The sequence below is a fragment of the Mus pahari genome, chromosome 16, assembly GCF_900095145.1.
Source record: "Mus pahari chromosome 16, PAHARI_EIJ_v1.1, whole genome shotgun sequence".
NCBI classification, from domain to species: Eukaryota; Metazoa; Chordata; class Mammalia; order Rodentia; family Muridae; genus Mus; species Mus pahari.
The window spans coordinates 32,898,244-32,915,376 of record NC_034605.1 but is presented as its reverse complement, the minus strand read 5'-3'; the positions used below and the strand labels follow the sequence as shown (position 1 = coordinate 32,915,376).

At 44.9% G+C, this 17,133-nt stretch overlaps 1 protein-coding gene across 1 annotated transcript in view; it reads left to right on the top strand.

Annotated features, from left to right (window-relative positions):
* Cdkal1 (CDK5 regulatory subunit associated protein 1 like 1) overlaps positions 1-17,133 on the top strand; it is a 505,752-nt gene that overhangs the window by 473,574 nt on the left and 15,045 nt on the right. The window contains exons 15-16 of the mRNA XM_021216130.2: positions 1,062-1,145; positions 3,812-3,976. Coding sequence (XP_021071789.1) covers positions 1,062-1,145; positions 3,812-3,976 — 249 coding nt within the window. The remainder of the gene's footprint in view (positions 1-1,061; positions 1,146-3,811; positions 3,977-17,133) is intronic.

The window sequence follows — 17,133 nt, the reverse complement described above, 5'->3', positions numbered from 1 at the left end:
CCTAAGCCTCCCTCCCTTTTATTTCCATTTTCCTCTTCATATCATCTGTGTTCTACTATCATTCTTACCTTAACGTCCTTCTCTCCACTCCTTACCAATGCCTCTATGGTTTTCTGAACTCTTCAGGTACTCCCAATTAAGCACACACATCTAAAGCTCCACTTGGGAGTAGTACGTGTGACATTTGTCTCTCTGGGTCTGATATTGGTTACCTCACTCAGTAGAATGTGTTCCAGTTCCAGCCATTCAAATTTCATAATTTCACGTTTGCTTTTTAAAAAGTAACAACGACATGGGGTTGTAACTACAACAATGAGATACTTGCCTATAACAGAGAAAAGACACATAATAAGTAAATACTTTTGCAAATTAGTCATAATTTCAGAATCGTATGGAACAAGTGTAACACTGAAGTGTGAAGGACTAAGAACTAGTTTTGTTTTCTAAGTTATATTTAAAATCGATGTGTGTTGGAGAGGGGTGTGTTTATATAAGTGGGTTCAGGTGCCTCTGAAGACAGAAGAGGCAATCAGGTCCTTAGGTCTTCTGGGGAAGCCGTGTGCACACTTTAACACCGTTGTCTCTGCAGCCCCTAATGACTAGTTTTGGGTGCATTTTCTTTAGTATTATAGCCCTTATAACTCAAATTAATGTTTATTACTATTCTCCCATATTGCCAAAATATTTTCCTGCATTTGGCTTAGGAGCAGCTTGTTCTGGCCTGCTGTGCAAGTTTGTTGCAAGAAACAAAGTGCTGTTTGGATTTTGGGTACACTGTAGAAGCTTTTGCTGTATCTTATGTGGAAGAAAGGAATCTGATTGAGTTTTTTCATACTCATGTAAAAAAATAAGGGTTTGTGCTATGATTATTTTACATTCCTGAATGGTTAATGTTTTTCAAGAGATTTGAATGAGTTATGCACAGTGTTGTCTGTTAAACAACTGACCATCTGCAGTCTACTTTAAATTCATGAAGCGGCAGCTATGGTCCAGGAATGTATGGGCTGCTATTTATTTTCGGATTCTTGCTTCTTTATCCTTGTCTTTTCTTCTCCCCACAGATTGGTGAAAGACAGCAAGTGCTAGTCACAGAAGAGTCTTTTGACTCCAAGTTTTATGTTGCTCACAACCGATTCTATGAGCAGGTAAGAGCCACATTTCCTCTTCCTTTTCTTCAAAGTGAGACAAGAGCTGAACGTTCGAGCCAGAGGGACAAGAAGAAGAAAGGGTTGTGTGACTGAAGGGAACCAGGCTAGCAGGGTGGATCTTCACGGAGGGTGTGTCACTGTGTGTACTGGAGGCCATGCAAGTCCAGGACGGGACAGCCCCAGGCTTCTGGAAGTGGGGACTCAGAAGCTACCACAGAGTGAATGGAGAGGGGAGTCCTGTGGAGAAGGCAGGAAGGGTGTATATACCGAGCACATCAGGTTTTCTCTCACTCACTTACAGGTAAGGTAAGGAAGGCTGTCAGGAAGGGCAACCCTGGTTGGCCTCTAAAACCTCCAAGGGAACTTGCCTCAACCTCACAAGGCCTCATCACTCTGAGGGGAATCCAGAGAATAGACCCTCTCTCTTTTGTTCCCAGCCTTTTAGCAAAGTAGAATTAAAAAAAAGAAAATGGAAAATTTAAATGAACCAAAAATATCAACCCAGTAACCAGACACAGCCAGTGCTGAGGGCTGTGAAGACCTGACTTCCGTCAGCACTTGAGCCTCAGCAGCCCAGCAGGTGAGAGAATGTCATAAGTGACTCACACAGTGGTTCTCTCTGGGAAGAACTCTGTAAGGTCCAAGCAGGACACGTGACCAGGACACGTAGAGTGGTGTGGGATGGCCACAGATGGTTCTGAGCAGTATTAATTTTCCTTAATGTCGGATGGGGTTTCCTCTCCTTATGTTCTTTCTCACCAGATGAGAAGTGGATTTTTTTTTTCTCTTTCTCTAGGTCATGACTAGAATTGGAATTTGGGAATTTTTAAGTATTACATGGGCATTTCAGATGAGGCTGGGCCAGGGAAAGGACTAACTACTTGAGTTAGAAAGCAATGCCGGGGCTACACTCTTGCTTATGCACATGAAGTACTATCAGACCCGGCAGTAGTTCCTAGGCAGGACCTCTCTAAACCAAGTAGATACACTTGCTGGGGACCCAGGGAAGGCTGGAGCTGAGGAAGGAGCTCCTGTGCCTCACCTTAAAGCCAACCCTCTTCCTGTTCCCACCTCAGGAAGAGCCATCTCTCTACGCTGCCCAGCCCTCTGCTCAGCCCTGAGGAGGACCCTGGCTTCTCTCTGGCCATCTGGGGTTGTGCCTCCGCAGGGAACCGTTTCCTTTCATTTTAAATGCACGGGCATGCCTCATTAGCCATTTCCTCCAGTGGAAGGCAGTTGGGTTTTTTCCAACTATTAACCCGGGGAGGGGGGAAAACAAGCAACCCTGAGCCCTTCACACAGGTCGAGGCAGCAGATCAGGACGACTTAGATTCCCAGGAATAGCACCAACATTTCTAGGCATAGCTTCAGAGAGGAATTTTCTTACTTTATGAAAATTATTTTAAAAGGGCCTGATACTAGTGTTCCTTTAGTTAACCTGCTTGCCACGAGTCAGCCACGCTCCGGTGACCTTTCCCCTACCCTTTGCTGAAGTCTGTGTGTGCTGTGTGCTGTGTGCAGTGAGCATAAAAACCAACCTCAGAAAGACCAACACCCAGTGGCTTCTCGGGGGCATTGGCTGTGCAACTGCAGGCTCTTCCCTGACCCTGCTTTTTTTCTGTCTCGATAACTAAGCCTTTCAACAATGCCATACTTTTTATCTTCCTAAATAAGATTGTATGAAATTATCAAACTATTGATGGTTTGGAACTGGTTTGTGTGCGTTGGGCCCTGACTTGAAGAGTTTCCCAAGTAGCTACAGTACTAAAGCTGCTGTGTGAGGGAGGGGACAGTGAACACAAACTGCCTGTCAGTCCCCAGCAACAGGAGACCTGCTTGCTGAGGTAGAACCTACAAGAGGAGATGCTTGCTGAGGTAAACATATACCACTATCCTTTTATCAGCAAGCTCTAGCAGAAAGAGCCATTTGAACCAGCCAAAGTAGCCTTCAGAGTGGCTGCTTCTGAGCAGAGACTGGCTCAGGAGACTAACAAATGCTTTGCCTTTCTCACAACAACAGCCGTGGATGGCAGCCATTAGCCGGAGGAGTCATTTAGGCAACTGCCAGTGTGCTGTTACTGAAAGTTGTTTTGAAATGTTCTTCCTCTTACCCTTTTGCACACATGAGCACACATGCAAGCACACGTGCGTACACACATACATACACACACTCATTTGAAGCTACAGCTAACTTGAAGCTAATGCAAGCGTGAGGCTTTCATAATTTTCTAATTAGTTTCCTTCATTACACAGGACAGGCAAGGCCCCAGGTACGGAAGGCCTGTCCAGAAGTGGTTGGCTGGCTGTTGGGAATTCCCCAGGCTCCTGCCACGGTGCTTCATTCGGGATAGCTGGTATCTGGTCATGGAGGCCTCGGGTTGCAGCCCTTTGGCTCCTCTCAGAAAAGCCTTGCCACCAGGACTCCAAATCCTCCAGCAGCCAGGCAATAGCTCTGCAGTGAGACCCCAGAGCATCAGAATCAAGTGTGGACTTAGTTGTTAGTGGTGTGTCATTGTCACTATTCATGGTGGCAAACACACCACGCTGATGGCCAGAGTGATGTGGGGATCAAGAAGCCGTCCTACACCACTGTTCTGGAACCTAAAACTGCTGTAAAATAAGACTGTCTTCAAAACTTCTAATTTCTGAAAATCTGTTTTAAGGTTTTAGTACCAAAGAACCCTGCATTCATGGGGAAAATGGTTGAAGTCAACATTTATGAATCAGGAAAACACTTTTTGAAAGGACAGCCAGTATCAGAAACCAGAGTGTATACACCGTCCATCAGCAAGCCGCTGGCCAAGGGAGAAGTCTCAGGTTTGACAAAGGTAAGTTCCAGGTTCCTTCCCTCCAGGCTGCTGATGGCATGGCAGCTTGGGAAGCTCGGTGACCCCGCCCCTGCATCTGGGATGGCGCACCAGCCCCCTTTGTAAGGAGGCGCGAGGCTTCGTTCCTTCCTTCCTGACAGGTGGAGATCTGGGTGTGCAGGGAGCCTTTGCTGGTAGCTAGACTTTTGCTTCTCCTCCCATAAAGGGAATAAACTGCTTCCTTTTCCAGGGCAGAAGCAGAGGCAAAAAAAAAAAAAAAAAACATTTTCACAGGTAAGAGATTCAACACCAAGGGTGAACGGATCCAGTGTGGTTCTGTCTCATTGATCCTGAAGGGAGGGTGAGGAGGTCCCAGTGTTTCCCTGCTGACAAAACTGTTTATAACACAGTCAAAGCCTACAGGTGAACAGACACTAAGCTGCGGCATATGTGTGGTTGTGGTGCCTCTTGCTAGTGTGAGCTGCATATATACTTGAGTCCTGTGGAGTGAAAATTAAACATTTTTTTCATTCCATAAAAGAAGTAACCTGGCCCCTGTAAATATGGCTGTTTGCCAGGCTCTCTCACACATTTCGTTGAGCTACAGTTGTAAAAGCTGATGGAGTGTGAAATGAAAATGTGTATCACATTTCTAAGCATCATTTGATATCCTTTCCTCAATGCAATTGTTAAACATCCCCCTCCCATAAAAGCATATAGCAGTGACAACATATGGAAAAAAGATAACGGATACTTATCTCCCATGCAATCCCTAGATCAGCTTACTCTGTAGTTTTTACTTCAAATGAATGGTAAAGACATCTTAATTAAAATAACAAGTACAGCTTTACTCCAGGAATGGTGGCAAGCGTGGTACCTCTACCTGTCTTCATTGATGATGCTAAACTCAAATCCAGCAAGAGTAGAACCTCTTCTGTGCTTGGCTATTGCATAGGAGGGTACACATAATGATGTCTGACCCACAGCAGAGGAGCATGGATTAGCATGTCAGAACCATGCCATGTGTCTTCTTTTGTGTGTACACACTTTATGATTATGATTACTATCTTTCAGCGTGTGTGTGTGTGTGTGTGTGTGTGTGTGTGTGTGTGTGTGTTTGGGTGTGTGTGTGTGTTCAGGTATATTTGGGTGTATGTGTGTTTGGGTGGGTGTGTGTTTGGGTGGGTGTGTGTTCAGGTGTGTTTGGGTGTATGTGTGTTTGGGTGGGTATGTGTTTGGGTGGGTGTGTGTTCAGGTATGTTTGGGTGTATGTGTGTTTGGGTGAACATGTGGAGATCAGAGGACATCTGTGGGGAATTGGCCTTCTTCCACTGTGAGATCCAGGAATTAAGCTGAGGTTGTCAGGGTTATACAGCAAAACTCAGAATTCTTCATCCACTGAGCTATCTTTATTTTTGTTTTATGCTATTTTTGAGCCAGGGTCTCATGTACAGTAGACTAGCTAACTTTGTAGCCGATGAGGAGCTTGAACCCCTAACCCTTCTTCCTTTGCCTCCTGAGTGCTACAGGCATGGACCACTTTACCCAATTTGAGGCCACCATCTTGTCAAAACTTGACAAAATCACTAGCCTGGGAGGTATTTTAGTTCTTTTGTTTTTGTTTTTGTTGTTTTAGTTTTACTTGAAAGTTGGAGAGAACAACCTGGAAGCAACAGTAGTCTAGTATTGAAATTAGATGGCTAGAAATTCAACTGGATTATTCTTTGCATATGTTTCAAGAAAATAGCTAAACTATAGAGCGTACTGTAAGAGACTTTTTTTCTTTATCCATCATTCTGCTGCTTAGACTCATGGCCTCAGTGTGCTGGGAAAGCCCTCTATCACTGTGTTGTTTCCCCGGGCCTAGGAAGTTGATTTTCAGTGGCTGTAGTGGACAGAATTTAACAGCACACACACATGCATCTCTTGTGAGCACTCGAATTCTAAAACCCTGTTGTTTAGTAACAATCCCTGAACAAGGAAAATCTGCTTCTGCTGTTCTTGCACACCTTGTGCTTTCTGAAAGTGCGGCCCACTTGTCTCCTCTCCCCTCTCTCCCTTCTTCCAGCCTAGGAAATAGTGTTGCCACCAGCACGCCTTTACGCATGACAGCACAGAGGGCTTGGTATGATGAGGTCATGTTGCTCCTGGCTTCCCTGGGCTTATAGAAATGGATTCTTCTACATTCATGAAACTACGAGGGCAGACTGGTAGGGATTGTGTTAAACTCTGTCTTATGTCGTTGTTCCTCTTTTACTGTTATTTGTGCATATACCCAGCATGCCAGGATCAGAAGGCTTTGCCGGTGAATTTGTTCTGTTATTCACTGTATTCTTTAGGAGGAGTGCTGAAGCAAGCAGGAAGGAAGCATAGTAGTTTCAGGCTTTTCCAGCAGGCAGTAGAGGTAATAACACCATCTCAAACATGTTGAGCTTTGACAGCAGGGAAAGGTTCTGGAATTTGTTTGGGAAACACCTAGCTCTGTGTATTTGGAGTTTGGGCACAGGGACCTGGCTTTGCCAGTGCACCTGGGTCTAAATTGCTCAGAGCTTTAGTTCTGCCTGTTCTGTGGGAATGAAATATCCACCTCGCAGTATTGATAAAGGAATAAATTCAGGCCTGCTGCTGAACTAGATTCAGCTAGTAAGTTTCCCTACCCAAATTCCATATGGTTTTATCTTCTCCCCAAATCTTGCTGAATTCAAGAAGAGTAGGATGAAGAAACTTCAGGAAAAACATCTCCATTTTGTTGTTGTTGATTATTTTAGCGATAATGATGGGTTCTCGTTGTCTTTGGCAGGGATGGTAGTTCTGTTAGGATGAAGCCACAGAGCTAATCCTAGCAGAATTTACAATGATCTGAACTTCCTGGACTTCTGCTTAGTTGTTTGATTTATTTTTTTCTAGAGTAATCCCTTCGTACACACTTTGTAAAGAAATCACAACAGAACAGGAATAGCATGGTGCGTGTAATCTCAGCACTGGGGTAGGGTGGCAAAAGGATCAGGAGGTCAAGGGCATCCTTGGCTACACAGCTAAGACCCCCATCTCAGAAAGGAGAAGGGATGGGGAGGGAAACCCAAAACACCAGAGGGAAGTTACTGTGTCTTAATTCATATACATGTGAGAGTGCCTGCATGAGTTTATGTGCAAGTGAATGCAGTACCTGAAGAGGCCCTGGATCCCCTGGAACTGGAGTGGCAGGTAGTTTTAAGTGACCCAATATAGGTGCTAGCACACAAACTCAAGTCTTCTGAAAGTGCAAGAAGTGTTCTTAACTGCTAAGCCATCTCTCTGGTCGTGGTCTAGATATTTAGTCCTGTACTTTGGGCTTACTCCATTGCATGTCAGGGCCTGCAAACATCCCTCATTGGAGCTGGTAAGGACGACAACTGATGAGGGAAGTAGTCTAGGCAAGGGAGTAAGAGGTCTGTGGTATGGGCTTCTGTCTCTTTAATTGACTTGTTAGCCTGTATATCTCCAGGCTCCCCAAACCCTGGTTGTCTCAGTACAACATGGTCGTGCATGGTGGGCACTGAAGAAACTTCTGTCTCTGTTGCTCAATGATTGAAACGTCTCACTTGACAGAGTAGACTCAGTGCTGCTCTGTGGAAGAACTGAGAGTTCCATAAATCTGAATAAAATCAAGGGTTAGTATTCTAAATGATGACTAGATAGTAGAGTTGCTGTCTCTAAGAAATACATCTTCATGGAAAAAGACAAAAAGAAACCTTTTCTCCCTCTTCTTCTTTGAAGCACTGTGAACTGGGCTCAGGACCTCCCGCATATGAAGCAAAGTTTCTACCATGTAATTCCTACCTTTATAAGTCTTATTTTCAGACAGGGTCCAGCCCGTCCCTATTCTCCTGCTTCAGTTCCCTCAGAAGCTAGGCCCATGGGTTTGCACAAGTGAGACAGAAATGTCATAGGCTTTCAGCCATCCTCTCTCTGGCTTTATTAAAGGTATAGGAGGAGAGAAAAGTCGAGACACAACCAGTCTGACTATTCTTAGGGAAGATAGGAGACAAATGCCACTCATAACTTAAGAAGTGGGCTGAGGAAGTGTGGTTGATTTAGAAAACATTATGGGATATCTTGTGAAGGCATCTGACTAATGGAAATCCATGAAGCCCAGACTGGCCTTTCCTGGAGAGCAGCTATGCCAGGGAACCATGGTCTTTGGTGGATGAAGGATGGTGACATGCATTCTAAGACAATAATTCACCTCTGTGGTTCCATGCTCATGGTGCCAGCATCTCTCCTGAACTGTGAAAGAACACAAATTCCACCCCTACCCCTTCCCCAGCCTCCTAAGTCAGAGACTCTGGGGTGATTCACTCAAGTATTTTTAGGGATATTGAGTTGGTTTTTCTTGCCCTGTTTTTGAGATTAAGCCACACTGAATAGTCCCTGCTGCTCTGTATGTAGCAGAGGTTGACCCAGAACTCAACACTACTTCTTCCTTAAGAACTAGGATTATAGGTGTGTACCACCAAGGCATGTGATCTATTTTTAAATTATAAATTTTTACAATGTCATACACATGTATATGAATATATAAAATGTTGCTTATATTGTATCCACATTACCTTATTTCCTTCCTCCAAACCTTTTCTTAGTTCCACAGACTTCCCTTCCTCCTCTCATACAGTTCACATGTGGGATGGGGCATCCCTTTGCATTTAATTAGGACTTCTTGTGTGGCCAACTTATCAGTGACCACACTGAGGAAGGAGCATGGCTCCACCAGCCCCTATGTTTCTCATGAGCCTTCTTCATAAGTCATGAAGTACTTACTGTGTGATCTGGCCAGTGTTGGTCCTTCCCTCTACATTCATATCATGTATGTTCTACCTACATAGTCTGCTTCACTTTGGTTTTGCTTTCTGGTGACACTCGTACACATTAAAATTTAAGACCCACTTCTCAAGCTCGTGAGGAGTACCTGATGCCAATAAGAAGCAGTTATAACATCTTAATGAAATTATGCACAGCCTTCCTCACACCTGTGTAGGAGCTTCAGGTGGACATCAAAAGGAGACCTATGGCCACGGTGGCATCCACTTGCTCTCTGACACTTTTGTAGATGATGTAAGAGGATCACAGTAAGTTCAAGGCCAGCCTGGTCTACACAGGGAGATTCCGACTCAAGCAACAAGAAACCAGGCAACCTATGGGTAGACAGGCATAGTGAGGAGTGCACATCCATAGCCTTTCAATAGAGTGAAAAGTTATCTGTGACTCATAAGCCAAGAGTGTCAGGTTTTGCTTTAATAACAGTCTACCAAGAGGGGGTTTCAAGCACCTCGAGCTGTAGTTGCAGAGCACCGTCATCCCACATGCCTGTGATTTCCAACGTGGAACAGTTGTCACCTCATAGCCAATCTTATATCATCCGTGTTAACTGCCCACCTATCTCCTACCCTGTTTGTATGGGAACTCAATTTATCATTTTATCTAGAACCAGTTATGTTTAGGGTCTAACTTTTCTTTTGTCTCTGGGACAGAGTCTATGGTAGCCCAGGCGGCAGCTGGCCAAGGCTAAGCACAAGCTCTGAGTCCTGACCCCCAGATTTCACCTCTGGAGAGTTGGGATTTCAGTCACGTGTGCCTTCAGCGGCTCATTTTAAGTAGTGCTAGGAATTGAATTCAGAGCCTCTGGTACTCTAGGTCCCTCAACCTACCAAGCTACATCCTCAGCACTGAAACCAAAAATCCTTTTAAAACCATAATCATATTCCAAATCTCAAGATAATGATCCCTTTGTATTGGTTAAATTCTCCAATTCTTCTGCTACAGTCTCAAGCCATCATTTAGGGAGTGATTACCATGGACCAAGTGGCATGCTGAGTGACATGCATTCATATCATCCTGGTGATAGGCTACTGTTACCATCCACATTTTACAGGTAAGGAACCAAAATATCAGTAGACTAATAAATAACTTACTCCGAGTCATGAAAAGAGAAGAACCAAGTACAGGCAAACAGGAGCCACTTTTTATATCCAGGTCTTACCAACTTCAAGACCAACATAAAATCTGTGGGGCTAGGGAGATGTTACAGTGGTTAAACGCACTGGCTGCTTTTCAAGAGAACCCATTCCAGAGGTTCGCTTCCTAGCACCATGTAGTAGATCACCATCAGTAACTACAGTACCAGAAGATCTGACAGCCTCTTCTGTCCTCCACGGGTACCAGGTATATACCTAATGCATGGACATATGTGCAGGCAAAACACCATACACATAAATATATGTTTGTTTTAATTTGCCAGGCCTAGTGGCACAGACTTGTAATCCCAGCTACTCAGGAGGCTGAGACAAGAGGATCATAAGTTCAAGGCCTGTTTGGGCTATGCAATATGTTCAGGGCTAGACTGGAGACCCTGGTTTTAGTCTTCTGTATAATAGGAAAAAGCTCAACCACAGAGCTACACTCCAGCCTTATTTTTATTTTCTGAGATAGGGTCTTAATAAGATGTCCAGTCCAGATGGATGATGGATGGATGGATGGATGGATGGATGGATGGATGGATGGATGGATGGATATAAGAAAAAGAGGAAAGGAATGAAGGAAGGAAGAAAGGGAGAATGAATATGAATAAATTTTCCATTGTGACCATTTTAATAGTGTCATTTCCAGCAAAGACTCTTGTTAATGTTATAAAAACCATAATTCTGTACTTGTCAAACAGTAACTCCCCTCCCACCCTTCTGTTAATCCTTAGCAATTTATGATCTTTTTGTCCATAACTCTACCTATTGGAGGTGACTGATAAAAGTGGCATTGTACTGTCTTTGCCTTTTTGTGACTTGCATGATGTCCTCAAATCTCATCCATATTGTGCCTCCCCCAAAGGCTGGGCAACATTTCGTTGTGTCATTACATGCTGGGTACTACTCCATGACATTTCCTTTGCTCAGTCTTCCATCTGAGCACATTTGAAGTGCTGCCACCAAGTGCTTGCTGGCAACATGGTGCCCAGATGCCTGCCTAAGTCCTTGCTCTAGAGCCCATAGTAACTCAGCTTCTGGTTTTGTGAGGAGTTGTTGGGCAGCTTTGCGTGGCAGCTGTGCCATCAGTGATGTCCCAGGTCATTCATAATGATGTCATCCCATGGCTTTGCTCTAGGCCTTCCAGGTGTGCCAGCCAAGGTAAAGCCCAGCTCCACTCTCTTTACACTGCAAGAGTCTTATTTGATAATTTCTGGTCAGGAATTCCTCTTTATATAGTAGACTCTTTATATAATTCAGTGCATCCAAGAAGAGAAGGAAGGAGAGGCAGAAAATGATGAGGAAGTGGGTATGGATGGGACGAATCACCTTTTGTGTACTCAGTCTTTAGTGATTAGGCCCTGAGCTATGAGAGAAGCAGAGTTGCTGACGACCCTCCCCTTGGAGGCTTGTGTGACATCTTACTCAATGTACTTGATCAGACCAGTTCTCTCATCGGTATGTCATTGGTATGGGCCATTCCCAGCAGAAACATTTTCTCCTGAATTTTAAGATGACAAACATTTAGTTTTATTGCAAAGATTTATTCTTTTGTTGAGTTCTCTCCTGGTGTTATAGTTGGTTTAAGAAAGAGGTGAGTGAGCCACTTGTGAAAGGCCAGGAGAACTTGTGGTCTGGCAGGTTTGGGTCAAATTACAGTGACAGTTCCCACAATACTGTACCGCTCTCTTCCTTGAATCACAGTGTCTCTAGAGAGTGCAGTTATTACCTCATTCAGGGAGGATTAAAGTAATAGTGTGGACATGGACATAGTGGGCATAGGAACTCAGTAAGCATAACAGCACTTTCCTGGCCTTTATTTTCACCATAGACTTCTTTAAAGTACTTTGCTTACATGGGCTTCTGACATCCAGTACAGTATAGCAATTCAGAGCATGCATTCAGGAGTCTCATAACCTGGGTTTACATCCGCATTCCTTGGAGAAAGCTCCTGCCCAGGTCTGCTTTTGAGACCCACAGGAACACCTGTTTTACAGGATATAACAGAAGAGGCTTAGCACAGTAAATATTGGCCCACTAGCAGCAGTACCAGCAGCATTATTGTGATTTACTCCTAGGCATGATCTTCCTGTAAGTGACAATAGAAATTACACACTCGTCTATAATTTCTAATATACCCATTAACTATTGACTTCTTACAAAACGGCAGAGGAAAGCAGGTTGCCCTAAGAGACTGTAATGAGAATGACATTAATGGGAATTACAGGAGGGCCTGTGAGACAACTAAGTGAGTAAAAGCACCCATGTTAGATCCCGAAGACACACATGATGATGGAGAGAACCAGTATCTGCAAGCTGTCCTCTGACCTCTTCACACAACACTATGGCATGTGTGTCACTCAGGCAAGCAGGGCAGCTCAGCATCAATCCTGCAGCCATTCTTGGTAAGAAAGCAGGCATTTTAGGGTGGCATGCTTGCTTCATTACCTGACAAAGGGCCAGCAAGACCATCAGATAAACTGAATTTTGTGTATAAACTATCCTGTGTTTTCAGAGCTTTGACCCTTAGAAAACCACTGTTTAAATGCTTTTTTTTCCCATCTAACATTCATTTCCAAAATCACTGAAGTGAAAGGGGCTATTAGTTCAGGGCCAGATTTGAAAGCACATGAAAACTTTGTTCATGAGGTTAAGAAATGGCTTAATAATTAAGTTAAAACAGTTGAAAGTGGATCTAATTTCAAACAGATCAGCTAACCGTGTTAGGAGCAAATGAGGGTGTGTTCCTTCTTATTCTTCCACTCCCAAGATGTTGGCTACAACCCTAAGACGTTTTTCCAGTTCGTTTTCTTTTTCTTTTCTTTCTTTCTTTTCTTTCCACTTTAAACCATGCAAGACTGCATTCTTTATTGCTGGAGTGTTAACTTGATGTCACAGACAGTTAAGACCATAGCACGTGTAATACCACTGTAGATCAGTTAGGACCCATGTGAGTTGCACAGACTGGATAGCTGTTACTCCACACTTCCTTCAAGGGTGCATTTAGCTGGACACTGCTGAACTAATATGGACCATGTCAGTGGAAACCGTGTAGAATAAGTTTACGATGCCTTCTGTGTACCAGTCTGAGTACCATTCAGAGCATCATCTGCCAAGATGATGCTGAACAATTAGCTTTCATTTCACTTGAACCCCTAATTGTGCAATCAGCAATGATAATTTCCCTCCTCCCGAGGGTTGGAACTGGGCATACAGAGGAGAATTGCATGCGTCAAGGGACTAATTGTGCTTTAATAACGATAATAGCAGCTACCATTTCATGAGCCTCTACTGTGTACCTAGCTTTGAGGCTTGCAATGCCTTACATTGTTACTGTAGCCTGGGGGAGGGCGCCTGAGTACCATGAGAAGTGTTCTCAGCATCTCTGTGCACAGTGACAAGGAGGTGCCTACAGTGAAATTGAATGCATATGCTCATGTGCACTCACGCACACACCCCTTTCTCCTTTGCCCCACTGTGGCAGGAAGAAAGAGTGGTGAAGCTGAGACAAAAAGCTAGGGAGGCTGGTGTGTTCCAGAGCAAAGAATCAGGCGCTGGAGCCTGAATTGCTCAGACATAGCATGCGGCTGCCCCTGACTGCATGTTTGATCTTCATAGAATATATATCTGGGCACTGAACTTGATATTAGAGATGCAAGCAGTGAAAGGGGCCTGGACCTTTGTGGAGGTTTTGGACTGGCTCTTGTGGTTGTTCTACTATTATGTTGTGATTCTTGTGAGCAGGACACAGAGTGAGGATAGCAGTCGTTAAGGGGTACATCGGCCTCCCTCATGACACAGAGGCAGGCGTAGCTGTGGCTGTGGCAGCAGAGATGGGAAGCAGCTGGCTCACATCTGTGTAGACCAAGGAGGGAATTGGTGCTGGCGCTCAGCTCACTCTCTCCCTTTTCCTCTTGTCATGCTGCCTGGGACCCGCGCCGAGTGACAGGGCAGCCCATGTTCAGGGCAGGCCTCATTCACTCAATTCACCCTGGGAAACACACTTGCAGCCACACCCAAAGGTGGTCTTTGCTCAGGGCTTTTCAGAATCCATTCAAGTCAGCAATCAAATGTAGCTAGCCCAATGGCATAACTGCCTAATTTGTGGATGATTTTTCTCAATTGTAAAGTGATTCTCATTGGATCAAGGAAAGTAATTGGTGGGAAAGCTTCCTTGTTAGATCAAAAGCTGTACTCAGCAGCTTATGAACCTGGAAGGTCGCTGGCACCCTGTCCACACCTCTGAAGGTTAGAACTAAGGCAACTCTTTGACAACACTGTCCCCTGGGGTGAGTGACTCCCAGTTTCTAGAGCTTTCCTGTGTCTTCATGTCATTTCATCATTTCTCTCCATGTGTGACTGCTCACCAATCCCAGATGAGCCCCTGCGTCTCACTTGCTGGGGCTCTCTCAGTCTGCACTGTAGGCCGATGCCACTGGTGCTTCCTCTACCCTCCAAAGATGATGGTTTGAATGAAAACTTCTGTCATCCACTCTGAAGTGCCCAAAACAGCTCAGAAATGTGTTAGCTGCTGCTTGAGATACAGAGGTCTGGGTGTGGACTTGCCTTTCAGGGTATTAGGAGGGGGGAAGTGTGTGCTCCGTATTCATGACTCCGCAAAATTCTTATGTGAAACAACCAGCACCATGAAAGGGATGCAGGCTTTGGGACAGAAGCTGAGTGGCACAGGCCCCGGTACGGCAGGCTTGAAGGTGAAGACACAGCAGAGAGGTGCTCTACATGAACTCGCAAGCAGCTCCAACGTCTAGATCGAAGAACTCCAGACCTGCTGTTCAAATGGCCCCCAGTCTTTGGGATTTTTATTCTAGTAATTAACAGAATAAATATCAAATGTGTGATATGTTGGTGCTGAGTCACACAGTATCAGAATATAACATGGTAGAGAGTCCTTGAAGAGGTCTGAGGGCCAGAGTGCTGTGGGAAGCAGGACATAGCTGACAGCCTCAGGAGGAAGGGTTTTAAGGCAGACACTGGGCCATTTGTAGACTGGCTGGAAGCTGGAAGTAGTCTTTGCTGCTTTCTGGAAGCGCATGGGAGCTGTCGTGAGAGCCGTGGCCTTTGCTCTGTCTCCCCATACCCTGTCTGTTTCGCCAGTCTTCCTCATGCTCAAACTACCTCCAATTATGGAGGCTGAGTCCTGTGTGTTTGTCCCTGGGGACAATGACACCTGAGAAGGGTTTGTGGGGAAGTGTATGACCCTGACACGGTAGAATTGGCATTGGAAACTGTCAATGCAGAGAGGACCTTCCGCTTCCACTTGGAAAGAAGGTTTCAGGTATGTGAGATGTGAAGAATGAAAGTCTCGGTGTGAAAGGATCGTAAGTGGACGCAGAGTGATGTCCTTTCACACTCAAAGTAAATGTGGGCCGTGGGAAGTCACAGGGAAGTAATGTTCGGTACAAAGGCTGAGAACTTTGGGTTTTGGAAGCTAAATGTTTACACTAAACCTGTTAGAGAGTGTGGCTTCCTCAAGGATCTGTTATGCTGCACTGCAGCACAGGTAACCATGACATCTCAGCCTTCCTCCATAAGAGCAGCCACGGCTTACCCAGCCCACAGTAAGTGGTCACTGTGGAGTCAGATTGGCTACCTCATACATCACTTGGTGACTGAGTCCTCATGACAAGGCAAGAGATGTGCAGGAAAGAAACGCTGGAGAGCTATGTGAGAGCTTCTCACAAGAGCAGGACTGGCCTCCCCAGGCAGCTATGCCCATTCCACCTCCAGACCATAGTGCCATGGCCACTCCAGTTAGTCCCCAGTCCTTGGCTTTCGGTGATGATGAGTTCTCTGAGCAGAGCGGTTGGTGTATACAGTACCCTTGTGCATATCACTCAGGATGCTAATGTGTGCTCTGAGCAGGGACTCTCAGGCTAGCTTTTCACTCTGGTCCTTGAAGTCCTTTGACATCATGATAAGCAGATTGCAGAGACTCCTTTGAAACAGATCATGATCTTGTAACGTTAAGTCCCTTTCATAGAAACTATAAGAATGAGTACTTCAGAGCAGGAGCTCACTTGCTGTGTGAATTTTAGCTTTCCCTCTCTTCTTTCTACTTAGTGAAAAACACAGCCTACGTCCCTGTCATACTCAACATTGGCTTTGCATTGTGCGTAAAGTAATAACACTTCTAACATGGCTTGCAGTATTTTAGGTTTGCAAGGACGAGCTTTCAGGAAACAAATTTCTTCTTTCTGCCTGTCTCCCAAATGCAATGCAATTCTGTAAAACTACCAAGGCACATAAATATTCAAGCCACACATCAGGTTGGTTATCTCGGACAGTTATCTGGTAGGGTGCCAACCTGCAAAAGTGGGAACCAGTGCATTTCAGATTTGCCACCCCTTGAGAGGAGTCCAAAGAACACTAGCAGCAAAGAACGATTGCAGACCTTATCAGGAGGAACGCTTTTCTCCCGCAGGCCCCTGGCTCATCAGGCTTTTTTTCTTGCTGGCATTCATTTCAAAAGAATAAAGCAGCTCTTGTGCCCATAAGCTTGGGGCCAGCGTGGCTTTGGCATTGTGGCCTACGCTTTCAGATTGTGCCATCATCCTTTGGGCATTTGCCCTCTCTAGATAGTTTGCTCAGCTACAATTTAGGAGTGATAAAGCCTGATTTATAGTTTTTAACAATAGACCAAGATAAGGCTTGGGGAATGCTCAGAGCAGTGCCTGGATCATAGTAAGCAATCCATGCATATCCTGTGGAATTGAAAGTTTGTTTGGGGGCTCATATCTCATCTGTGGTTTGAAGACCTTGTCCCATAACACATGTGTTCAGTGAGAACAGAGTGTGGTCATCATATTAAACTAGCTATATAAGCAGAAATAGCATTCTTAAAGGATAGTTACTGAAAATAAACCATCTTGATGGCATTCGAAAGCCCTCCACTCTTCCTTTGACTTTGGGTGACATTTTCTCCTGATCCTCTTCATCTAAGGTCACTTGTTCTGAAAGCATCTGTGTTACCCATGAGTCTTTTTCAAGCATTCTCCTGAAAAATAATGTCCCGTGCTCCACAGTTACCCTACAGTATTGCAGTGCTCCACAGTTACCCTACAGTATTGCAGTGCTCCACAGTTACCCTACAGTACTGCGGTGCTCCACAGTTACCCTACAGTACTGCGGTGCTCCACAGTTACCCTACAGTACTGCGGTGCTCCA